General features: G+C 49.0%; 1 protein-coding gene across 2 annotated transcripts in view; it reads right to left on the bottom strand.

Annotated features, from left to right (window-relative positions):
* The window catches only part of ARMC7 (armadillo repeat containing 7), a 159189-nt gene that overhangs the window by 74537 nt on the left and 57751 nt on the right, over nt 1-26901 (bottom strand). For both annotated transcript variants that reach the window (XM_078654493.1, XM_078654494.1), the window contains exon 3: nt 17960-18103. In XM_078654493.1, the coding sequence (XP_078510619.1) occupies nt 17960-18103 (144 nt within the window). The remainder of the gene's footprint in view (nt 1-17959; nt 18104-26901) is intronic.

Genomic DNA, 26901 nt, shown 5'->3' with positions numbered 1-26901 from the left:
ATGTGCTTTTTTGGTAAAATTGAAAGTCTTCGTCGTCCTCGTCGCCAGATGTAAAGTGACAGGTTTCTTTATAATTAAGAAGAGTCAGGAGACGTTGCTGAAGTCGTAGGTAAAGGTTTATTTGATATAAACCAAAGCACACCACAGGAGCACATCCGCATTCAGTAAACCCTAACTGTAGATCTGGTAAGTTTACAGTTGAATTTCATTAACTAGAAGTGTCACGAGGGATGCGTCTCTTAAAAGATAACATTCTTCAAGAGACGCGCGTGATTAAGTACATCATAATAAACATTGCACGTGAATAACATAAGAATAACATGCACGTGAATATCATAGGAATACTTACTTAATTCTATGAACTCTACACCCCCTAGGTAGGAGGATAGTGCCAAAGGGCAGGGTGATCAGTGATACAGCGCGATGCAGAGACTCAGTTCCAGTCTCTGTAAGGTTCAGGAGATCTTGGCCAGTAGGATGGTTTTCACCTCTTTCTTGAAGAGTGCAGTGGAGGAGATAAGCCTCGTTTCCGGAGGGAGCGCATTCCAGATCCTGAGTGCCATTCCTGAGAAGGAGCGCTTGTATGTTTTTTCTTTCCGGAATCTACTAGGTTTCAGAAGTAGATTTTTTGTACTACGATTGGATCTCGACCCTCCTGATATAGACAACTTTTGCGCGAGGTAGTTGGGTGCTTTGTGGTGCACGGCAGAGTGTGTCATTATTGCAATTTTTAGCTGTATTCTGGCTTCAAAAGGCAGCCATTTTAGAGATTTTAAGTCTGGGGAAATATGCGAATGTTTTCTTGAGCCAGTAATGAGTCTCGCGGCAGCGTTCAGGGAGGCTCTTAGGGGTGCTGTTGTGGATAGCGGGAGTCCGCTGAGGGCCACAATTCCGTAGTCTATGCGAGGGATGACTAAAGCTTGTACAGCAGTTTGGAAGTCTTTGGCAGGGAGGAAGGGTTTGAGTTTCCTCAGTGTGTTGATTTGGAAATTAGCCCCTTTTGTGGCTATGCTAACGTGCTGTTGCATGTTGAGCTTGGCGTCAACTGTGATGCCTAGGGATTTCGCTGAGTCCACGATAGTAGGTTGGACATTGAGTGCAGTTAGGTTATTGAGCCACGTTTGGGTGGTGGAAGTTTTCGCCGGGGGTGAGATGAGTAGGAACTCAGTTTTCAGCGCATTTAGTTTGAGGTGATTAACGGCCAACCAGGATTGAGTGTTGCTAAGTGTGGAATTCAGTAGTTTGATATCTTCCGGGGATTGTAGCTTTAGGTAAAGTTGTGTGTCATCGGCGTACATATGGAATTGAACATTGGATGCTTGGAGCAAGGTGGCGAGTGGTTCCATGACGAGGTTGAACAGTGTGGGGGAGAGGGAGGATCCTTGTGAGACACCTAGATCTGCAGGCACTGGTTTAGATAGCACATTGTCGATCTTGAACTTCTGCGACCGGTTATGAAGGAAAGAAGAAAACCATTTGAGAACAGTTCCCGAAAGACCCATTCTAGTGCTTAGCAGCTCCAATAAGTTCTCATGTTTGACCGTGTCAAAAGCTGACGATAGGTCAAGAAGGATGAGGAGACAGGAATCATTACGGTCAAGGATTTGGAGGGCTGGTTCCAGCGTGGCCAGTTATTGTTATTGATACTTTGTTTCGATCTGTAAGAACACATGTGCTTTAAATATGAACTGACGGATGTAACACTGCCCACATTTGCATAAGTTGTATCACAGCATCACCAGTTTCTTATACTCAGGGCCATTGGCATTATGGTGATACAGCAGCAATTTGCACAGAGATTTGGCCTGGTTCGGTCTCCCTAAGCTATCAGAAGGACGTTGGAGGCAGGTAACAGTAACCTGATCAACATATGATTAATGATCTAGTGTAGTCAGGGTCATCTATATTTCAGCCTGGCTGCGCCACATTGTGGGAAGGGTTGCATGCTCCGGTGCAGTGCACCAGAATCCACAGGCTCATACTATGCATTGCTCACCCCCCTCCAAGTAGAGAGGGCAACCCTTGGCGCTGCCGGTGCACGCGATTTACAGGAGGTCCGTGTACTCTCACTTAGACTTCGGAGTACATAAGGTACAGTGAAGAGACCAGTGGAAACATGTAGCAGCGCATAGTATGGTAGTAAATACAAGTGTTATCTATAAAAAAATACAATTAGCCCCATATTCACGCAAGAAGGGTAGAATGGGAAGGGAAAGGTGCCAGGTGAACGTAGTCTCGCGGGACGCGTGAGTTGATTTGAATTCAAGTTGAGACGTGAATTGGCATAATAGCGAGGTTTAGGTTCTGAGAAACAGATGGCCATTAATTATCAGAAAGAGGCAGGGCTATTCGGAACAAGTTTGAAGAGACACAAATAGGACACTGGCAGGAGTATTGTGACTGAGTTTTTACAGGGGTGAACTGCTAAAACAGAGTGGGCCTCAGGTTATACAATACATTACCAGCTGTGGGAGGCACCAAACCTTCCTTGTAATAGGACCAGGGGTACCGGGGCATCTCGGTTCAAGTTAAATAAAGGGTTTCTCAACTCAGTATTTGACTTGCGACGTTTGCTGCACTTCAAGCCAGAGGTTGAATGTCTCCCGACAAGTTATGCTTGCATTTTAGTTGTTTTAGCATTCGGAGGGGTGCTTACAAATATAATTTCAGTTGGCAGTAAGAGATAAAACAGAAAGTAAAAGAAATGCAGGGTATGAACTGGGCACACTTAGCAGGAAAAGCCGGCAATTATGAAGCTCATCGATCATAATCCGGAAGGGGGATGCAGAGGTATCAGGAAGGCCAGGTGGAAGCAGATTTTAGTCTGCTTGGTTTACCTCCAATGGGCTGTTTTTGGAGAACTGATGGTCCTTTGTAACCCAGTGGGCTGCTTGTGGCATCCGAAGTTTCTGGAGTCTGGCCGGTCTGGGGTCAGCTGATGGCTTCACCTCAGAGACATTAGGTATGTCTATGGTTCATTGCGTGCCTTATTAGGTTTTCATCATCAAGACATCCATGGCTCGGGGCCCATGCCCCGAATTGCATCGGAAAGGGCAGGCACGTAGCTAGTGGGGACAGCCACCAGTGTATATATGGTCTTTTAAACACTCTGCATGATAACTGGAGCGGTAACGGAATGGGGTCGATTAACGGGTTATCTGTAAGTTTGCAAATAGGCAGAGGCTTCCCAGTTGAGACTCACTGTGGGGGGAATAGGAGCGCATAGTGAGGGACCGCCAGAGTCTAAGCCTGCAGCTGCCTCCCAGCCAAGTAGGTCCTCTCAAACCCCTCTTCCTCACATGGTCACCAAGTCGAGTAGCATCAAGGGCAGCAGCAAGCACAGGTCACCCTGAGCCATGATACCAGTTTACTGGTTTGAACCCAAGGGGCACAGTAGGGCAGCAGGTAGGGGTACCTGGGGGCGCACTACAGTAATAGCCTGGCAGGCTTATAGGGCGTCAGTGAAAAACATAAGGTTAGGGGCTACACACGAATAGGCACTTTCTGTCAGCTGGGGCGTGAGTGTGCCGTTCCCAAGAGGGTGCAGTTTGCCTTGATATTGCTGAAATGGAGGGGATGAAGCACTAATACGGACAACTACCAGAGCACATTTGGCAGTCATAGTTAAGAGGGGGCAGGTACATTACTCCTAGGTTTACTCCATGTCCCCTGATCAAATTGGATTGCCAGTTGCTTCAGTTAAGCAAATTTTCCTTGGGAGTTGTCAGCTAGCATTGGGACTGCAATTTGGAGGGCAGCCTGTTGGCAGGCGTGTTAGATGTGGGTGTCTATCTCAGGCATGTCAAAGTAGGCGCTAAGGTGCCAGAAACCGGCCGTGGGATACAAGTTCACAGGCCTGTGAAGCAGCAGAACTGAAAGGGGCTTGTGTTCGACCTCTTGGTCACAGGTTCAGATCCTGGTAGGTACACTTAGTATTTCATCTTTCTGAGGTCGATATATCGAGTAACATTGAGTTGAGTAACAATAAAAAACATGTGTAAATTCTCCCGCCCTAAAGCCTTAGCAAGCAGCCATGCAGGGTGGAAGTTGTCAACCAACAAGTGTGCTATGGTCCAAAGATTGGGGAAACTACGGGTTAAAGCACAAATGAGTCATATTAAAGAACATTTGGCATTCCCAAAGGGCAGGTATTTACAAATATAAATATTACTAAAAGTGGGTTTGGACTTGTTTGCTGGACCGGGGATAGGCCCGGGTTTCAGCTGAATGTAGGTAAAGAGGCCTACCCTTGTTCAGAGGTGGCATGGACAGTTTGCTGGACCTGGAGAGGGGCTCGAGCAAGCAGGATGTAGGTAAATAGGCTTAGGGCAACCTGAAGTGTATAGAAAGGTGTGCAGTGCTCAATTAAGGGTGTTAAGCAGCCCAGCATTTCTTTATTTTGCCAGGATCTATGGTTGGGTATATGGCCATTCGTGCGTCTTCAGGGTGGCACAAGGGGCGGAATGCAGGAATCGGGGACAGGTGTTGTTTCTACCACTGAGTTAATTCGGTTTGGGGGCCTGGGCTAGCGCTGGAACAGCTTGCTGAAGATAGCTCCGGCACAGACCGGTGGGGGGGGGGGGGTGTCTCCCCTTCTAACAGTGGGACATACACTTAAGAAGCAAGGAGTGGTCTTCCTTGGGTAGGAAGGCACTGCTGCAAGAAATGAAGTCCTCCATGCGTAAGATAGCAACTATTGAGAGACATGCGAGATAGGGGTCAAGGATAACCCCTTGCTTAGTGAAGCAAGGAGTCTGGTCAACGGAGGTCAGGAAGCCTCGCGCCATGCGTAAATTCTCTGAACACACTAGACATTTTGGCTAGGATACTCAGGCATGCCCTGGACCTGCTTGCTGTAGAAGCTGCAGCAGAGTCGGTCACCATGTGTAAGTTTAGCAACCAGCTGGGGACCTGTGAGATATGGTGGTCTGAGAACGCCCCAGCGTGTATGGCAGGGTGCACAATCAAGGGAAGCCATGGAGGTCTGTCGCAGGAAGGTTAACAGCGCCATGAGGAAATTCACTGAGCAAAGGAGGTTTGGCTTCATCCATCAAGGGTTACTGCACACTAAGGCCACAGGGTGTTTTGATGAAGATGGGGTACACCTGTCCAGAGTGGGTATGGACCAGTTCTTATTTGCTCTGGGGGAGGCCTTGGAGACAGCAGGGGGTAAGCAATGGAGGCTATTTTGGTGGGGGGCTCTGGGGTGACGGTGGCCACACCCAGAGCTGTGGCGGAGTTACAGGGCGATCCAGAGCCTGTAAGGTACATACGGGTACCATCTGCAGAAGCACAACAAGGGTGCAAAAGCCAAATATCCACACGGAGGTCCTCGCGTGGGACCCTGGAGGAGCGACGGCGCCCCGTTAGTCCTATGGGCGGTTGTGGACCTGAGCAACCGGGAGTTGCCTGGCAGGCTCCGCCCCCTTATGGGGCGTGAGCAGAGGGGTGGGCTGGGGTCCTACCGGTGGGAGGGGTCTTCCCCTCCCCCAAAATATGGCGCACACCGTTGGGGAAGGCCACGGTGTAATTTGGCTCATCAGGTGGCAGGCGGCGAGGGGCTGCCTGCCTTGGAATCGCCCCTAAGGTTACCCACCAATGTTGGCATATTTGTAACCTGCAGCAATTTTCTCCACAAAAAGGTGTTTTGTCTGGTTATTTCTCTAGGAGAATGCTGTATAGAGAGGGTGAGTGTTTGCCGAATATTGTCACTATGAAAGCGCGCATAGCGCGCTGCAAATACAAACCAAAAAAAGAACGTCCGTCAAAGCTAAAACTGTATCTGGACGTGGCCACTGCAACTTAACTTCATTTGCGAGATAGCAGTTGTGTGCAGAAAGCCATATCCTCTGCTGCATCCCCAAGCCTTCCATTGATATGCCCCCAGGCAGTAAAAGACACGTCAAAACAATGCATTTTGAAAGTGAAAGCTTGCATGGTGCACTGTAAATACAAACAAAAAAAGTGGAATACATTGCTAAAGCTGGCGTCCCACAAGTGCTGTGAATGTTGTAATGGCATGCGTTGTATCGCATGCGTGGTAAACTAAATTTACCAAACATCAATTAGCCCTCCTGTCAACTTACAAGTCCTAGCAGTCGTGTACACATGCTAGTTTTGTGGCTCTTTCGTTTACAGTAGAAACTCACAGTATGAAAATGGTTGCATCTTTTATTTCTGGCATTTCCAGTCCGTAAGACTTCTTCAGCAGAAATAATTATTATTGAAGTAATTAGGGGCCAGATGTAGGACACCAAATACCGGTCGGTAACAGCCGATTTCGGCCATTACCGACCGGTATTTGGTGATTGAGATGTAGGGGGCCAATATTTTACAGAATCAGTAAATTTACCGATTCTGTAAAATACCGATTCTGTAAATTTACCTAATCGGTAAATCTATATGTAGGTGGCACTGGAAACAGTGCCACAGGCCCCTAAGAATTCGTTATTTACCATGACATACTATGTCATGGTAAATAACGAATTCCTGTGTACATGCACATCTGTGCATGTACACCTGTGCCATGTGGCATACATACATGCCCTAAGGGCATGTATGTGTGTCACATGGCACACAAGCCAGAATCAGGGGTGCAACAGGGTGTCAAAGTGACACCCTGTCCCCCCTTTCAAAATCGTAATTGACATTGATTCCTATGGGCCTCAAGGCCCATAGGAATCAATGGCAATTACCGAATCGGTAAATAGCGATTCGGTAATTACCGAATCATACAGATTCGGTAAAAATTACCGAATTTTTACCTACATCTGATTTACCGAATCTAGTATACCGAATCGGTAAATTTCGGTATTCTAGAGTCGGTAAATCAGATTTACCTACATCTGGCCCCAGGTGTCTCCTCCATGTCACCCATCCCAGTCTCCTCTGCAAGAACCCTTTCCTAATGCCTCCCCAGGGCGCAGTATGTGATGGCGTGGCCCTTAGGTTGCGGAGAAGAATACAATTTTTGGACCACTCTTTTGGAGTCCGACAAAATAAAAACAAAACTCATTTGAGAGTACCAGAAACATGAACTAACAGACACGAGTTCATTATTAATACTTTGCAGAAATCCCAGGATTTCCTATACATTAAGCCAACTTTTAAATAAATTGTGCACACTTTTAACTGTGACATATACCAGGCTTATAAATTCGGGGATAGGGTATTCCTTACCTGAAGGCATTCTTGGAATCTGGGTTTCTGATTGTGACAGATGCAGGACAGGTGCTTTTGGTGGTGACACAAATGCTATGCTGGGGCTCCTGCACACGGTTCCAAAGAAATAGCCAAATCAAACTGCGATTGTGCCACTGCTTGGAAGATATGACCCGTGGATGGCAAGCTCTCTAACTTCAGATGTAATTGTCTCATTTCTTCTGTTTCCTTTTAGGACACAGTCTTTTATTTCCATTAGCCTACACAAAGCATGTTTGTAACACACTTCTGTGCTGTAGCACAAGGGCAACATGCACTCATATCTAGATCTGGGGAGGGCTGGGAAAGCAAAAGGAGAGAGGAGAGCAGGGAGGGAAGCAAAAAGAGGGGAGCGAGTGGAACATGGGGCTAGGAGAACAGTGGCAGAAGTAAACACAAGGAGATGATGGACAGAACGCTGAAACATTCTGTAGATGCTCTCCCCAGTAACAGATCTGGGATGAATCCATCATCATTCTCTAGCTGACTTCACCACCCCAGGTCAGACCCAGACATAGGCAAATCAGTCTTTTTTTTGCCATCTTTCTATTGATTTTAATAAACAGACAAACAGTCGGCAAATCATCAATAGTTAAGATTTGGCATGATTATGTAAATTTTTTCATAGGGGATACAGAACAAATACAGTAAGCAATATTTGTGATGGATCAGATATTCAAGGTGACAGGGTTACATTGTCAAGGGGACCAGTTGGCGCAACACAAATCTCTCCTCTATAGGCGTTCCACTTAGCCCAGACTCTGGACCATTTTTGGGGGCACCCTCTTGCGACATAGACCGTTTTCTTAGGGAACATGCACCAGTCAATGTTTCGCTTCTATGTTACAACAGTAGGGGGTACTATTAGAAACATGAAGGAGACTATTTATAACATGATGAATATGCTTCCGAAGGGGAATAAACTGCGTGTGTGTGCTATGTGACAGATACAAGGGATTGATGTGTGTCATATGTAGGCATCTGCACACACCCATACTTGGTTTTTCTACTGATATGATTTTTTGGACATCCTAAGGATTACAATGTGTGGACCAAGATAACTTGTTGTATATAATGCGTATTTGTCACAAGTGTGATGTTGCTTTTAGGTCCCCGTGAATCACGCCTATAGAGGACATAGTAAAGGTAGAAGCAGACAATTGGTCTGACCCTGGTGAGATGAAATTACGAATATATTCACTTTGTGTGTGACATTCATGTGGGTGGTGATTTTTGATACTGCACTTCACTTTTTTGTGCATGTAAAAATATATAAGATACGTGACTGGACTCTTAACAGACTAATATGGTTATGTGTTTCAGAAACAGGCCAGACTGAACTTGGTCCTGGAGAGACCCATATAATTAAGTATGGTTTTCCTTTCTTCACATTTTTACACTTTGTAACAGAGTGACACTAAGATGATCCTGATGAATGCCGCGAACCATTTGGTCATCCAGGCAGAAACATGTTGACCTGACCAGATAGGGAACATCCTTATCTCTGTCGTTCACACTGTTTAACATTGTGCACAGGGATACTTATTAAACAAATTTTTCCCTGTAGGAGGCAGTTTTAATTCACCTTTTGAATTTTATTTTTGCACTCTGCCCCTCACTCACTATAAACATTGGAGAATAAAACACCTCACCCTCCTCTCCTGAGGGAGAGTTGTAGCTCACACAGTGCACCTTGCGGGCACTGTTTGCAAGACGGAACCCAATGATGAAGCATGTCACCCTCGGGTGAGTGAGGGTTCTCGTCTTTAAAAGGCAATTGCCCTCGCCTTTGTCTTTTTTTGTCTGTTTATTAGGACATTCGCATTCACATGCTAGGTTGTGACACCATCGAGTTGCCTTTTGTGTGTATGTAATTATTGAACAGTAGGGGGTACCAGTCCTCCCCATAATTGAGATATGTCTCTTTTGGCCATCGCAGCTCCCAGTGTGACCCAGAGCCTCTCCGCCCCTCCCAGATCAGTGGGTTCCCAGACATTTAAGAGACATCGTTTGGCCTCGGGACGGACAGATTTGTGCAAAACCTCACTCATAATCCCATGTATCCCCCTCCAATACCGTTGCATTTTCTCGCACTCCCAAAGGATGTGCATAAATGTGGCCACTTGTCCACAGCCACAGCTGAAGTGTGCGCCGTCGCCCCGCCCCATGCAGACCATCTGCGGTCTCGTAATGTATACCCTGTGTAGGATTTTCAACTGTACTAAACTGAGTCGCGAAGAGATCGCGACTTCTCTGGGGGAGGCCACGGCTTCCCTCCACTCCTCATCATCCAACAGGAGACCATCCGCCTCCCACGACGCCCGCAGCTTGGCCAGGGGATCCGGCACGTTGTTCACCAATTTTTTGTAAGTCAATGAGATTGCCTTCCGTGGCAACAGGCCATCCAATAGCCTATCCTGCAAGGGGTAAGGAGTCATGGAGGGGGGAATCCCCAGTGATTGCGTTGGTTAACTCATGCGGATTTGTAAATATCGGAAAAATTCAGAGTCTTCTAGTTCGTATTGCCGTTTCAACTGGCTGAAACTGAGCATTTTACCCTTTCCCCAGAGGTCGCCCACCTGGGAAATACTTATGAGGTCCCATTTATCAAATCCCTTGGTGCCATGCAGACTGCCAAGTAGCTCCGAGTCCCACAGGGGTGTTGCTAGGAAAAGTCTCCGATTCCAACCCAGGCTTTTGTTGACTGCGTGCCACACTTAGACCGAATGTGAGGTGGGCCCAGTAAGGAGAAGTTTCCTGGGATTAGCATACACGGCTCTATTGTACATCCCACCCGGTAGCAGCCATCTGTCCATGGCATAACCTGGGTCACCTGGAGCACGATACGTACCCTGGTTGGTGGCCGTGAGATGGGCCGCCCAGTAATATTTCCTAATGTCTGGGAGACTGATGCATCTATCATACCAGTTGAGGGTTAGTTTGGAAAGCGCTATTCTTGGTCTGCCGTCCCAAAGGAGTTGTCTCTGGAGCTCTTCGATCTGTTTGAAATATCGCGCTGGGACCGGAACAGGGTAGTTTAGCAGTGCATAGAGTAAGCGGAGTAGGGACATCATCTTAAAAAGCGCTGCTCGGCCAAGCAGCGAGAGAGGGAAATCTCTCCAGTGTGCGACATCGCGTCGCAGATGCTGCAGCGGGTGGAGCAAGTTCTTCTCATAGCGTAGCCCTGGGTCTGTGGTTATAAAACTCCCTAAGTAGCAGAATCCATCCAACACTACCTGTATTGGACACTCCCTGGGGAGAGACGGGGGTCACGCCCGATAGGGTGTATAAAAGCGATTTATTCCAATTTGTAGAATAGCCCGAGTACCTACCAAAGGATGTGAAGATATCTAAAAACACATCGGAGGGACTTTGCAGGCGAGGTCAAATAGAGGAGGATGTCGTCAGCGTAGAGTGAGATACGATCCTCCCACTCTGCCGACCATCGCATACCACGTATGACCAGGTCGCTGCGGATCTAAGCCGCTAAGGGCTCCAAAGACAGGGTGAAAAGAAGGGGCGATAGCGGACACCCCTCTCTGGTGCCTCGACCGAGTGCAAATGGCTCAGATCTTTTGTTGTTAACCACCACTTGCGCGCGAGGGGCAGAGTAGAGGAGCCAAACCCAAGATATAAATTGTGGGCCAAATCCCAACTTGAGAAGAACAGCAAATAGATAAGGCCATTTGAGAGTATCGAATGCCATAGATGCATCTAAGGACAGGATTACCGCACTTTCTTGGATTGTTGTGGCCCGCTCAATCACTCCATGAACTCGTCGTAAGTTCAGCGCCGTGTTACGGTTCGGCATGAAGCCCGATTGATCAGAGTGTACCAGGGAACTAATAACTCGTGATAGTCGGGTGGCCAGGAGTTTGGCGAGTATTTTAGGCTCGCCATTGATTAAAGACATAGGTCTACAAGAGGCACATCTGTCTTTTGGTTTGCTGTCCTTAGTGATGAATACTATAGACGCCAGCCTCTGGTCAGGCGGCAGCTCTCACGCCTCTCTACTATCTTGAAACATGGCTTTCAGGTGTGGGCCAATTTGTCTGGCCGCTGCTTATAGAGCTCAATTGGCAGTCCGTTGGGCCCCATCACCTTCCCCGGTTTGAGGGCCTGATCGCTTGAGCAACCTCGTCATTTGCTATATCACTCTCTAAGTAGCTTCGGTCATTCTCGGATAGGGCCAGGAGGTTGATATCCCGGAGGAGTTTGGACGAGTCTGCTACCGACAGCGACGTGCATGTCCGATACACCTTGGAGTAGTGCGCAGCAAACTCACTTGAAATGTGGATTGGGTCTGTAATCTTTGCACCCAAATTGGAGGTAAGCTCCGGCACCAGGCGGTTAGCCTTTTCCTTTTTATCCAGCCAGGCAATAAGTTTCCCAGCCTTGTCTCCCCATTTATATACCCTACCGTCCCTTTCACTTCCCCAGGACTTGGCGCGATCTGTGACAATGGCTTTGTACTCATCTGTTTTTAGGCATATGAGGTGCGCCTATTCCAGGGAAACCCCCCTCCCAACTTCCGCCTCTAGGCTCAGAACCTCCCTCTCCACTTCCTCGAATTCCTGGGTGTTTTCTTTCCCGACTCCCGATACGAGTGAGAGAGCCATCCCTCGAACAACAGCTTTAAACGCTTCCCAGAGCATCTGAGGAGAGTCGACGGGGCCGAGGTTCTCCTGAAAGTAACAGTCCATCGCTGTTTGCAAGTCCGCTCGGAACGAGGGTCGTCGTAGATACCAGGGATTGAGGGGTGCCACCATGTCGATCCGTTGATCCCCCAGCACTATTGTGGTACATAAGGGAGAGTGGTCAGAGATACCGCAAGCCAGGTGGCGGACCTCTTGCAGGTGGAGTAGGTGGGAGGCCGGCAGAAGTAGATAATCGATTCGAGAGGAGCTACGGTGGGCGCCAGAGAAAAAGGTGTACTGCATTTCTTCAGTATGGAATGCCCTCCATGCGTCTGAAAGGCCAAAAGCCTCAATGAAGTCGGGAAGCCAACTATCAGAACGCCTTGCGGCATGGGGGGCTGGTGGTCAAGTGCCCCTGAGGAGACCGCATTAAAGTCCCCGCCCACTAGGAGTAAGCCCTCCGGGAGGGAGAGGAGTAGAGTGCCAATGTCAGTGAATGTTTGTGCCTGCAGCCCCGGTGGGACATATACCGACACCAAGATCAATGTCCTACCCTCCCATCGCCAAGTGAGTGCCACATACCTCCCACGGCTATTTGTATGTGTAGACTGACCGGAAAAGGGGAAAGAATCTTTGTCCAAAATCCCGACTCCACTAGACCCGCTAGTGAAGCCCGAGTGTGCCAGGAGCCTGTATCCCCATCTATTTAGGGCTTTACACAATTTCCCGACTAGGTGCGTTTCCTGCAATAGGACCACCTCTGGGGAATGTCTCTTTATATACTGCAAGACTATGGTGCACTTCACCCGGTCTCCCAATCCATTCACGTTCCAGCTTATTAACGTAAAAGCTTTGTCCCAGTTTGTCCCCATAGTACTGTGGTTCACAAACTGTGCGCCGCGGCACCCCAGTGCGCCGTAATGAGGTGCCAGGGGCGCCGCGCACACTAGGGTGACCAACCGTCCGTAAATTCCACGGACTGTCCCTACGCCTTTTATCTGTCATTGTGGCCATCACAGGGAGCAGAGCTGCTCCCCTGTGAGAGGCCTCACCCCCCTGATGGAGCCGCCTCGCACTCCTCCAGGAGCACAAGAGCAGCCCCTCCCGCCCATTGAAATTCAGTATGGGGCCGATTGCCACTTACTGAATGACAATGGGGCAGTCTGGGGTTTTCAAGCATGTGGCGGCCTCCTCCTGCCTCAGTGTACAGAAGGGCATTCTGTTAGATAAAAAGTAAAACGCCCATGCTGCAATGTTAGAGAACACTTCATTTAAAGAAGCCTGTGAAATAAGTTTAAAAGAACAGGTTATCGTTCTTTCACTGTCTCATCATTTTTTAACTGAAGTATTTACAACATTATATTAAAAAATGCCACGGTTGCTGCTTTTTTTTTTAAGGAACTAGCAACCATTGACAAAGCCAATAGTCCTGGCTTGTTGTTGGTGCAATGATACTTGCTGTATTATATATCTGGATGCAATGACATAAACAACATAATACCAGTCAGGCGCAACACTATACTAAGCGCAGATTTTTAGCCTCGGTGTTTTAAACTGCGCTCTTAATTACATCCAACACCCCCTTTGAAGAGACCCCCCAGTTTTTTTACACCGCTTAAAGCCCTGGAAACAACACCATGTTACAGTAACCTCACATCCTGGCACTGTTCATCATGTGTGACTCATGACTTCTACGTTTTCAGTCTGCCTATGTGCAGGGGCATAGTGAACTCTCCCGCACCGCACCCCACCCCTTGCTGTAGTTCGTTCTAGATAGGACTCTTCTGCCTGCAACTCTGCAGACAAAAGCTCAGCTCATAATGTGGAAAGGTGGGTGAGTAAATAAGTGAAGGAATGTCTGAATGGCTGGATGGATTACTGAAAGGATGAATGCATGAATGAAAGGGGGAATGGATAGAAAATGAAAGAAAGGATGGATGGATGAGTGAATGAGTGAGTGGAAGTATGGATGAGAGAAAAGGTAAATAGATGGATGTATGGGTGGTAAGGTAGATGGATGGGTGTGTGAAAGGATGGGTGTGTGAAAGGATGGATGGATGAGTGAAAAGGGCAGCTGATGGGTGAGTGAATTGGTGGATGGCTGTATGGATGGATGAATGAAAGGGTAGATGATGGGAAAGTGAATGGGTGGATGGATGAATTGATAAGTGAAATGGTGAATGGATGGATGAGTGAAAGGGTGGATGTAAGGATTGATGAGTTAGTGAAATGAGGTAGATTGACAAAAGGATGGATAGATAAGTGAAGTGAAAGAGTGGATGGATGAGAGAACGGATGGCTGGATGAGTGAACGGATGGTTGGATGAGTGAAAGAATGCGTCGCAATTACTTTAAGGAAGATAACAGGAGGCACATACCACCAACCCACCACTAAAAAAATGGTGGGGAGCCACGGCCAACTGCCGATTAGGTCAAGGGAGCCACAGGTCAAAAAAGTTTGGGAACCACTGCCATAGTAGAATAACAGAAGTGGATCCATGCCTAAGTGCCAAATCAAAAGGTGATAATACACCCTGGTCAACTGAAATCAATGAGGCCGACATCACAAAAAAGAACAATCCCACCCCTCCAACCCCTTCCCCAACTCCCCTCTCCCTGCCTCCCTGTGAGAACCAGCCCATTGAACTAACTGCGCAGAGTGCCTGTCGCCCCAAAAAATACAAATACAAATTAAAGGTGGGGATAAAAGGCCCACCCTCCCCAACCAAACCCCCCTATAAGGGAGAAAAAAGGAAGGAAAATGATTTACTAGTCCCGAAGTAGAAGGCCGCCAGTGTCTGAGAAAATCGGTACTGAGTCGTCAGTGGCTACCAGTACAGTTCAATAGTGTGGCCCCACCCACCTTGACCGAATCATGAATGATATAGTCTACAAGGGCCCCAAAGGCTGTTCAGAAAACCTCCAGTCCAACGCAGAGAGAAGTGGCAACATTCCTACCAGTTCAACGTATGTTGTGCTCCCTGGCATCTCTCCAGCCCTCCAGCCCTCCAGCCAATCCGCCACAGCCTCCGGACGATCGAAGAACCACGTCTTTCTGTTTGCTTCTATTCTCAATTTGGCAGGGAAAAGCAATGCATATTTTATGCCTTTGTCTCGCAAGGTCTTTTTTACGGCCAAGAACGATCTCCGTTGCTTCTGCACTGCCTGCGTGAAGTCTGGGAAGAAGGTCACCGTTGAGTTTTCATACCTAAGAGGCGGCGAATTCCTGCCATTCTGCAGTATCACGTTCTGATCCCTAAAGATCAGTAGTCTCGCCAACATGAGACGTGGGGGGCTCCCGGCTTTGGGCACCCCCCCAGGACTCGGTGCGCCCTTTCAACAACAAAGAACTTCGAGAGGCCCCTCGGTTTGAGATGATTGAGTATTAGGTTTTCAACAAATAGGTCCGGCGCATTCCCTTCCACTCTTTCCGGAACACCAATAATGCGCACATTATTCCTCTTGGAGCACCCCTCATAATCATCCAGCTTCTCTTCAGCAAACCTTCTAAAGGCGTGGAGAGCTTGAACCTCGGTCTGAAGCTGAGCGACGTCCTCCACTAGACTCTTGGAGGTGATTTCAAGTTGCTTGACTTTCTTGTGGGTTTTGGCAAGGTCCGCCCAAATCAAAGTCACCTCCATCGCGATGGCATCCGTGTGCTGCTCCATGGATGTGCGCACCCCGGCAATCGCCTCCATTACATCCTTGAGCGAGATCTCAGCGGCTTCGCTCCCCAGTCCGCCAGTGTGGTCTGTCCGGTCTGCCTGCTCCAGCACCGGGCCCTTGGGGCAGGTGTACTTATTAGTTTGCTTTGCTGCGTCGCCTTTGGCCCCCCCTGCCACTTGCTACTGCCGCCAGTTCCAGGGTTTGCAGCCGCCCAACCTCGAGGTCCCCCACCAAGTCCCTCTAAGGATATGCTCCCCGGTGAGTTGTTGGCTAACTTCAAGTCTCTAATATTGCCACACACTGGTCCACCACCACCGGGCATCAGGTGCTGTGTTGTATCGTACTCCTGTATTGTTATCACTATGCTGATGTATATATTATTCCTTTGAAGGCTCGTGGGCAGTGCGAGGTTTAGAATGCAGTTTGGAGTCATTCTCCAGCCCAAGGTATTCAGTTAAAGTTGTGCTCAGGTTGAGGCGCTGTGCTGCCTGGCGCTTGCCTGTGCTTTTCTGTGTATTTCGCTGAATTTCTGCCTCCGAGTCTCATTACATGCAGGTATCTCTGGGCGTCAGACTTACCCCAGTGGGCTGCTGCGGGAGTCGGACCCCCCTGCAGTGGTTGGCACCGTCACCTACTCTCTCCTCCTTCCTGGGGGATATGGTCCGTAGGCTGTGGCATGTAGGATACAATGGTTTCTCAGCAGGGGTTCATCCATGTGCGACACTGTTCCCGTAGCGAGGCAGTCTCTCCGTGCCCCACCGGGAGGGAAGCATCTCCAGCGGCTCACGGACCGGGCCGCAAGGTTGGTTAAACCGCGCGCGCCTGCCCTCAGGCGCGGGGCGCGTCGGTTTCTGCAGTCACTTCAACCCGATGCTTGTGTCGCGGGAGGGCCTCAGGATCATTCCCGGCCGGCCTTCCTCTGTTCGAGCTGGATGGAGCTCGGAAACGCTGCGGGAGGGTCGCGGTAGCTCCCCACTTCGGGAGACGGATTAGTTCAACTGATAGTGAGGTTGTCGGCTAGGGAGAGCGGAGCTCTCTCAAAACGCGGCCATTATGCTGCCGTGCTAAACCACGCCACCCGCAAATCAGTCTTGACCCTGTTCCTCATGCGAACAGTCCCGCCGGAACTGCCAAGCCGGGTCTTCTCGGGACCGGAAACAAGCATCCTGGGACTGGTTTAAGGAGAACACCACTCATCAGCAGGCTAGCTTGAATCCAGTGGCAAAGTGAACAATGGACCCACGTCAGGGAATACCCTGCCCACTTAGGGTGAACAAAGCAAACACAAGGAGATGATGGACAGAGCGCTGAAACTTTCAGACACTCACCCCAGTCACAGATCTGGGTTGAATCCATCATCGTTCTTTAGCTCACTTCGTCACCCCAGCTCTGACCAAGCCAAATGCAAATCTGTCTTGACCCTGTTTCTCATGGGTACAGTCCAGCCCAAACTGCCAAGCCAGGTCTTCCCTGGACCGGAAACAAGCATCCTGACACCGGTCTGGGGCAACACCCCTCATTAGCCAGGCTAGCTTGAATCCAGTGGCAAAGTGAGCAAGGGACCCACGTCTGGGCATACCCTGCCAACTTAGGGCGAACAAAGCAAACACAAGGTGAGAATGGACAGAGCGCTGAAATTTTCCAGACACTCACCCCCAGTCACAGATCTGGGTTGAATCCATCATCGTTCTTTAGTTCACTTCGTCACCCCAGTTCATAGACGTACACCGGACAAAAAAGCAGGGGGGTGGAGAAGCACACTAGAACAGCTGGAGCAACATGAGCACAGCGGAGGTGGGGAAGAACATCAGGGAGACGGTCGGAATACACACGCACTCTCATTGAGTGCTTTATAAAAAAGAAGAAAAAACATTCAGAAAACTAGACACTGGTAGACGCATAGAAGCAGCCAGCCAGATAGGTGGTAAACAAGCAATGATCCATAGGAGGACCAAACCTAAGCTGGACATGCTAAAACAAATAGCAAATAGAACGCGATAAAAAGTGAATAACAAAATAAAACAATAATGATAAGCAGTGGGTGGGCTGCATTCCTAGGTCAGCTTTCAGCAGGTCCCCAAGAAGTCTTTCGCAACCAAACAGCTCCACTGTCTGGTAGGCTTCAACATCAAATAGCATTCCCCTGAATGGGAGAGTGCAAGGATAGAAGTCAGCCTATCAAAGGGATAGTAGCCAGCCTATGCTTCAGGGGAGGGACAAACAAATGAAGATGAAGGAAAACCACTGAGTAAGAAGAAAGCAAATCAGTGACAAGAAACCCAACCAGTGCTAAGCATTGGCCGATGTCTAAGCCAACGCAAGATTTTCTCCTAAAAGCTGTGTGGCAAGGTCTAGAAATGTCAGTGGTAAGCATGATGCTTCCCTTAAAAGCATGGGCCTTCTCTTGTGCAGAGCACCATTCAATTAGAAGGGATGGATAACATGACAGATCTTACCAATGCCAAACTCCACCAGTGTCTCACTGTCCTCTGTAAGCATGTCCAAGAAAAGGTCGATAACCTGCAGCTGCCGCAGATGTCCATAGTTTTGAGGATCATAAGCAAAGTTTGCCAAATTTGCCAGGACTTGCTCTTTAGCCTCTAAATTACAAAGAAACGCAAATCAGAAATTGACATGGTATTGGTAAAACATGATACAATGTGCAGAAGGAGTCTTGCTCTTCTCCAAACCCCAAGACTACTTAGCTTGCATGCAAGTTGTGTCCTGCTATGGATCAGGCCCACAGAGCCTTGGCCTGGACCCACGTACACTCACATACCAGGCCAATTCTGATCAGGCCAGGAACCCAGGCTCACTCAGGATTTGTGCAAAACAATGTTCTGACCAGGAACCCAGTTAGCCAGGTTCAATGCCAGCCCCATCCAACCTTTGAGCCCAAATATAGTGTCATGCCACCCCAAAGCCCCAGTTCCAGGACTACTTGCATGTAAGATGGGTCTATGCAGTGATCATGCTCTATATAAATGATGTTCAAGGCCCAAGCCTCATTGTTTGCCTACACTCGGGCCTCTTCATGCTCTCATGCCAGCCATACCCTTTCCTGGACCTCTGGGCTACTGATGCTCCATTGAGGCTCCCTCAGTCCCCTATGCAGTGGCAGGCAGTAAAACGGACATATTAAAAATCAAATATAACCTCAACGACTTTCTGAATATTGGGGATACAGATGGGGAAGTTTTGGGTTCTAGCTCTTTCCTTTTTGAAGAAATGGGTATTCTGCTTGTCACAGTCAGAACTGGACATACTTTCCTACTTCCTCTCTACTTTGCATAACCTCAAGAATCCTATACACTGTTCTAGTTTGAAAACATTGGTTGTGCCATTAGTATCTTGCTGTAGAGAACACACGCACTGCATGTTTTATAGGAACAGGCAATGTAAATAGTCTCTGAATAATCCCTGGTCACTTATGCAGCAACGGGTGGATTTATCCAATGGGGAAGTAAAACTGCATTTTGAATTAGAAAAGTTGAGTGTTAAGTTCAGACACTTAACAGCCAAGTATAATAAAGGGATTCTTTAATCTAGGGTAGTTTCAAGGCAGCTTTCAGGGTCTTTACTTCTACTAGGTCATGGTTAGCGACTCTGATATATGCAGATAGTGATAGTAACCATGAAGGCTACAGTTGTAATCACTATATTTTACTTGAGGTCCCAGCCCTACTCTTGCTAAATCCAGTGTCAATCAATAAGCATGTGTATAGTGCAACACTGTCACCCCAAGGGGGGATCTGGTCACTTAGGGTGCTTTGTCTCCTTCGAAGAGCCTGGTCTTGAGCTTCATTCTGAAGTCCGCCAGGGAGGGTACTGTGCAGAGATGGAGGGGCAGGGTGTTCCAGGTCTTGGCAGCATTGTAGGAGAAGGAGCGGCCCCCGCTGCTGTAAAGGATGAGGAGGGGTGCAAAGGTGAGGGAGGTGGATCGCAGGTGTCTTGCAGATAGAGGAAAGTTCAGTCGTTGGTTGATGTAGGATGGTCCTTGGTTGTGTAGGGCCTTGTAAGCGTTCGTGAAAATCTTGAACTGGCATCACCCTTCCAGAAAGTACTGTGGGCTGGACAAATTCTCTTTAGACTTCAAAGAGAAGCTTAATCAAGACAAGCTTTACTCTACCGAAAGCGGTATGAAAAGAGTCACCATTGTAATACAGTTTTGTTGCATTCAAATTTACACAACACTGCTGCCTTTTGGCAGTATCTATGGTCTCTCTAGCAGACATCAGGTGGTTTCCACTCAGTTTTGGAGCAAGACCACTGACTCATTGTCAGTGAAATCGCTCTACATCCCTCGCAGCTCCACCATTAAGTGAGGCTTTGCCCGAGCCCCTGCACTCTTGAATGTTGGTGTTCGAGGCCCTCCTGCACCCGCAGGTTTCACCTGGTCCTCATCCCTGGTGGTCCAGTGGACCTCTGTCTCCATTCTCTTGCTCCGCTTTTTCTCTCCTTTTTCACTCGTTTTTTTCCCTCACTTCTATCTCCCCTTCACTCTCCTTCTGTGTCCTCTGTGTTTTTCCTCCACTCTTTCTTGCGCTTTTGCTGCCTTATTTCTCTCTTTTTGACTTTTTCCTTTATCAGGCCATTTTCCCCACCACTGCTGCCCCAGTGGCCCCTTCCCCCAGCACGACCAGTGCGACCGGCCCAATCCAGCTCCCCTGCCCGCTCCCGTCTCCCAGCTGTTCAGCCCAACCCGACCCCTACTTAATGGCGGCCGCACAACAACTGCAAGCTAGCATCACCAGCCGACATCCACAGACCCTCCAGCTGTCACCGCTGCAGGCACACCTGCAGCACCGCAAAGACCATGAACCCAGCGCAACCCGCCCGCAGGAACACAACCGAACCGAAGACCCTGCAAAGCATCCTCCCTCAACGTCCGATCCCTCCACAAACACGCCACCGAAATCTGGGACCTCCTCGACAGCACCATCCCAGCACCATCCCAGACGTAGCATTTTTACCGAAACCTGGACCAACACCAACTCGGGACTCGCCATCACCATTCCCCAAGGATACAAGATCTCCAGGAAGGACTGCCGCACCCGCCCTGAGGAGGAATCGCCATCGTCCACAAATCCACCCTCCGCTTGAGCACACTCCCAGACGAGCCCACAGACCTGATGGAACACCTTCACTTCAAGATACTGGCCAGCCCTACCTCCACTCTCCAAGGAACCCTCATCTACCGACCCTCTGGACCCCGCTGACTTTTCGCTAACTCCATCACAGACATCATCTCCTTGCAAGCCATCGCGTCCACCAACTACACCCTACTGGGAGACCTCAACTTCCACCTCGACAACCAACTGGATCACAGCACCACATCCCTCGTGGACAACCTCCACAACATTGGACTCTGCCAGATCGTGACCGAATCCACACTCTCAGCAGGACACACCCTCGACCCCCTCTTCACAACAGGAAACTCCATCACCTTCAGTCACACCACCAAACTGCCATGGACTGACCATTGATGCGTCCACTTCACCTTCTTCAGAACACCCACCATCCACAGACACCAGCACCTGCTCCCACGAAGAAACTGGACCAGAATCACTGACGACCAGCTAACCATCACTCAGCAAATCCACCCCACCATAGCAGAATAGGACGACCCCAACACCGCAGCCCGAACCCTGCACAGATGGATCTCCGACAGCATCAACACCATAGCCCCCCTCAAGAAAAACAACAAAACCCACGTCAAGAAAGCTAGATGGTTCACCACCGAAATTCGAGAGTCCAGACACATTTGCCGCCACCTCGAAAAGGCCTGGAGGAACACCAAATCCACAGAAGCCCACAACAACTTCAGAGCCGCCACCAATTCCCACCACCAACTCATCAGAAAAGCAAGGAAAAAAGTGATTGAAGACAGAATCTCCACTCATGCACACAACAGCAAAGAACTCTTTAACATCATCAAGGAGTTCGCCCAACCTACCAGCGAGTCCAACGACATCCCTCCCTCACAAGACCTCTGCGACAAACTCAGCACCTTTTTCCACCACAAAATCAAGAGCATCTATGACAACTTTGACGAAGACAACCAACACACTGAACCCTCACCAACCACCCCAGACACCCTGAAGCCAGCGATCGATAACTAGACAGCCCTCACCACCGAAGACACACTTAAAACGATGAAGTCAACCAACTCCAGGGCCCCCACGGACCCCTGCCCCACCACATTTTCAACAGAGCCGCCAACAACATCGCACCCATGCTCTGCCACACCATCAACCGCTCCCTGGCAACTGCCTCGTTTCCTGATGACTGGAAAGAAGCTGAGATCACCGCCACCTGAAGAAACCGTCGGTGGACCCCACGGACCTCAAAAACTACAGACCCATCTCCCCGCTCCCGTTCCCAACGAAAGTCATCGAGAAAGCCATCAACAGCCAACTCGCCACATTCATCGAAGAGCACAACATCCTTGACTCCACCCAATGTGGTTTCAGAAAAAAACAGTACGGAAACTGCCCTCCTCGCCGCAACAGACGACATCCATACCTTACTGGACAAAGGAGAAACAGCAGCCCTCATCCTCCTTGACCTCTCAGCGGAATTAGACATAGTCTCTCACTGCACCCTAATACGCAGAGTCCACGACCCAGGGATCCAAGACAAGGCCCTCGACTGGATCTGCTCCTTCCTCTCCGGCAGAACGCAGCGGGTCAGACTCCCCCATTTCCTCTCGGACCCTACACTTACCACCTGCGGAGTCCCCCAGGGGTCCTCTCTCAGCCCTTCGCTCTTCAACATCTACATGGCTTCGCTCACCCCTATCGTCAAAACCTACGGACTCAACATTGTGTCTTATGCAGACGAGACCCAACACATCCTCTCCCAATCCAACAAACCCAACACTGCCAGACATAACTTTCGAGAAGGCATGGAAGCCGTCACCAAATGGATGAAAAACAGCTGCCTACAACTAAACACCAACAAAACGGAAGTACTCATCATGGGCATGGAACGACACCTGGTGGCTTACCGCCCTCGGAAGCCCGTCATCCCCCACGGACCACGCACGCAACCTGGGAATCACCCTGGACTCAGACCTCAAAATGGACCGCCAGATCAACTCAGTCTTGTCCTCCTGCTTCCACACCCTCTGCCTCCTATGTAAGACCTTCAAATGGATCCCCCTTGAACACAGAAAGACCGCTACTCACACCCTGGTCACCAGCAGGCTTGACTACGACAATGCACTCTATGCCGGAATAAACAAAAACCTCATCCGCAAGCTACAGAACATCCAAAACGCCGCTGCAAGACTGGCCCTCAACCTGCCAAGACACTGCAAAATCTCCCATCTCCCAGCACCTGCGCACACTCCACTGGCTCCCCATCGAAGCTAGAGTCACCATCAAGATGCAAACCCACGCTCACGCGACACCGGCCAGCATACCTTAACAGCCGACTCAAATTCCACGCACCCGAAAGGACCCTAGGATCAGCCCAGCTCTCCTACGCGGTTGTCCCCCACACCAGAAAGACCAGATCGTGAGGCCGCTCCTTCTCCTTCCGCGCAGCCGGAGCCTGGAACGACCTTCTGCTCCACCTCAGACAGATAACATCGCTCCCCATTTTCGCAAGAAACCTCAAAACCTGGCTCTTCGACAGACCCCCTCCTTGATGGCCTGGAACCTGCGACTCCCCCACCCCCCAGCGCCTTGAGACCCTTACAGGTGAGTAGTCGCGCTTAACAAACACCTGATTGATTGATTGAATTTTCAGACAGGTACTACTTGGAAATAACTGTAGGAAAGCTGTGGGAGGTAACTTGCAGTCAGAGTGCTGCCACTACATGCTTGATGCTTCCTTATGAAGTGATGAAAAATACGGCAGAGAAGGCTTATGAGATGTGTGTGCTTGATGTGCATTGGCTGCCTGAGCTGCATTTAAGTCTGTAGCCTCCTATCTTCTTCTTGCTGGGAAATGTACCATTTGTTTGGGAACTAGAGATGAGTTGGACATAGGAGTATGATAGTTGTCAGGGTTAAACTTCAAAATGCTAATAAAAACAGGTTGCCGGGGATATCGCTGCAATATTAAAGGTCAGCAGTATCTAACATAGTGCCACAGAATTGTGGAAGCGAGGAGCACTTAAATGATTAAGACAAACAAATGCTCCTCCCACAGGCGGTTGGTGTGAGCTGAAGTGTCCATGTGTTTTAATCAATACACACTGCTTGCATCCAGAAAAGATGATCAAGTAGTTGTTTAGAATAGGAAACCACACCTGTAGGGTCACTGTTTTTTTAAAATCAAAATCCCCATGCTAGAGGTGACCACAGTTAATGGAGGTGCAGGGGAGTGGGAAAGGACCAGGCACAGGAATCAAAATTAACTTCTGGTGACATGCAAAAAAACCTTTCCCCACCAAGTTCCGTAGTTCAGAAAAAGGCTGGACAAGAGATCGCAAAAATGAGCCCAATGACATCTATGCCACGCTGCTTTCCTATCTGAAACAATGGAAGTAGGGTGAGTTTACTTTCAAAGCATTTTTTAATTGTTTACCATGAATTTCCATTATTTACTAATAATTAAAGTGGAAACTGTCTAAGGGGGTATGTGTATACCTCCTCATGTGAACTAGAAAGAACAAGTGTCTTTGGTAACTAAAAGACAGTATTAGCCTTGCCTGGAAGAGCCAGTCTTGTTCTGTCAGGCTTCAACCTACTAGGCGCTTTCTGTCCTGCCCTTGCATGAGCAGGCCGCCAGTCTGCCTCTGGATGGAGCCAGCTAGGGCTCATCCCACTGGTGCATGTCCACCTCTGGAAGCCCTAGGGATAGTGAGAGTGGCGTGGAACATGAAACCCTACTTAGACCCTGGCCTTCTTCCGCCTACTAAGAATGTCTGCCATTTTGGCCATTAAAGGCAATATAGTTTTAGCCCATGTTGCCAACTTTAATAGCTCTTCCACTTTTCTGTTCACTGGGGTGTATCCGTGCAGCAGTCAGAAATATGCCTGGCTTTAAAAGGCTGTATGGCTCCCGGTTATGTCACCAATATTCTTTCCTGTTCCAAATGTTGTTTTAATCTAAGCTATCATTTTACTAATTTGGCACTATCCCTGCATCGTGCATACTGACATAAGAAATGCAGAGCCTTCTGTGATTATCTCTCTTTTGGGGCAATTGCACACAGTACTCCATTATCTCTCAGACTAGTTTGATGTCCTATATAACTACCTGTATCTTTTATTCTGTATGTTATAGTGCCACGCCCCTTCAATACGGAAACTTCTACCCTAGTTGTTAAGCAGCAGTGCCTCCAGTAGTTGTGACTCCACTTCTAGGTGGGCTCATGCATGGTGTATATACCCTCACTGTTTAAAAATGCGTCCAGGTGTGGAGTCTCTTTCACTCCTGGGTGTGCTCTAAATTACACGCTTTCTGGTTGACTCCACCTGTCCACATGTTAAGCAGTCTGATGGTCTCTACCTTAGGATACTTACCACTTTTAAAATGGCAGGCGCATGCACGTGGCTGCATAGATTTTTCACACTCTCCACAGCACGTCACGCTTCTGCGCTGCAACATCTGCCCCATCATGTTTATGAACCTCAAGCACCCCACCCAACACCTCACATGTAGATCAAACTACAAACAGCACCCTACCAACCAGGCCAATAGGTCGCCTTGGGAGCACCTGGTGGCCTTGCCAGCAGTTTGAAGCTCTATATAGAAGCTATCATGCAATACAATACAAGAAAAGAACTGGTTCCGCTCCATGGTATACGGCTGAGCTTCGCCTGCTTAAAAAAGGATGCAAAAAACGAGAGAGGGCTTGGAGGAAGAAATTTGACGTAACTAAGCGAAAGGAATATTGGGTAGCGATGAGGTGCTATAAAGATGCCCTTCAATTAGCTAAAGCCCAATTTTTTGAGGAACGTATACGACTACCATCAAACTCGTCCAGGGAAACTTTTAAAGTGGTGCAAGAACTCCTCAAAGTTCCTGAACCGGCAGCCACACACGACACTCAGAAGTGCAAGGAGTTGGCTGACTTCTTTCACACTAAAATAGAGAGGATACTTAATTCCCTACCTCAGACTACACGACCTCAAGTAATCTAGGAAGAGTACTCCTCAACTCACTTGAGAGAGCGATCTATCTTTCTGGATACCTTTGGCCCAGTCTCAGAAGTTGAAACACTGAAAGTTCTTGGCTCTATGAAAAGTGGCTCTCCTATGGACCCGGTCCCCTTCAAATTTCTAAAGCAAGTAGCTACTTCCATTGTGGCGCCCATTACGGACCTGATGAATGCATCCTTCTCCCAGGGCTTGGTGCCACCAAGCTGGAAAACAGCAGTGGTGAAGGCACTGTTAAAAAAGCCTAATCTGGACATGGCGGAGCTGGCTAACTATAGGCCCATATCCCTGTTGCCAGCCCTCAGCAAGATTGCTGAGAAGCTAGCAAATTACCAACTGTCAAACTTCTTAGAGTCGAATGGTCTGCTCCGAGACTCGCAGACCGGCTTTCGTCCAGGCCAGAGTACTGACACGGCCCTCCTGGCAGTCGTGGAAGAATGCAGGCGCATCATGGATTCGGGAGGGTCAGTGGCAGTGATCCTCCTGGACCTGAGTGCAGCGTTTGACACCGTGAACCACCGGGTGCTGATTCAACGACTGTCAGAGGTGGGGGTGGCAGGGACCGCCCTGAAGTGGCTTAGTTCATTTCTTGATGGTCGGTCATACCAGGTCTGGGAAGGCAGCAATCGGACTACATCTATCCCCCTCCAGTGGGGTGTGCCACAGGGCTCCTCCCTGAGCCCGACATTGTTTAATGTTTATATGGCCCCCCTGGAGGATGTGGTGGCCCCCTACAACATCAAGATCATCAGCTATGCTGATGATACTCAGTTAGTGGTCGCCCTTCCTCAACTGGTAGATAACCCCGACTTGCTGCACTCATGCCTGGTGGAAGTCCACACCTGGATGGACGACTCAGCTCTTAAGCTGAACGGCTCTAAGACAGAGATTATGCTGTTAGGGAACAAAGCTCCCTCATTGCCATTGACATGCTGGCCGAGCTGTATGGGTGATCTCCCCATCATGAAAGAGGAGATTAAGAGCTTGGGGGTCTGGCTGGAACAAGATCTCTCCTTCAGAACTCAAGCCAAAAAAACGGCAGGAGTGTGTTTCGCCCTGCTACGTGCAGCTCGTAAAATCTTTCCGCTTCTCCCCTTTCCATCGAGGAAGCTGCTGATTCAGGGGCTTATAACATCTCGCCTCGATTACAGTAATGGCCTTTTTCTGGGTGCCCCTGAATCCACCTTTAACAAATTACAGCAGGTCCAAAATGCGGCGGCCAGACTGCTCATGGGCATTCCCAGAACTGAATCAGCTAGACCTGCCCTCAAGGCTCTGCACTG

The sequence above is a fragment of the Lissotriton helveticus genome, chromosome 7 (assembly GCF_964261635.1).
Source record: "Lissotriton helveticus chromosome 7, aLisHel1.1, whole genome shotgun sequence".
NCBI classification, from domain to species: Eukaryota; Metazoa; Chordata; class Amphibia; order Caudata; family Salamandridae; genus Lissotriton; species Lissotriton helveticus.
This window is presented reverse-complemented; position numbering and strand designations above follow the sequence as displayed.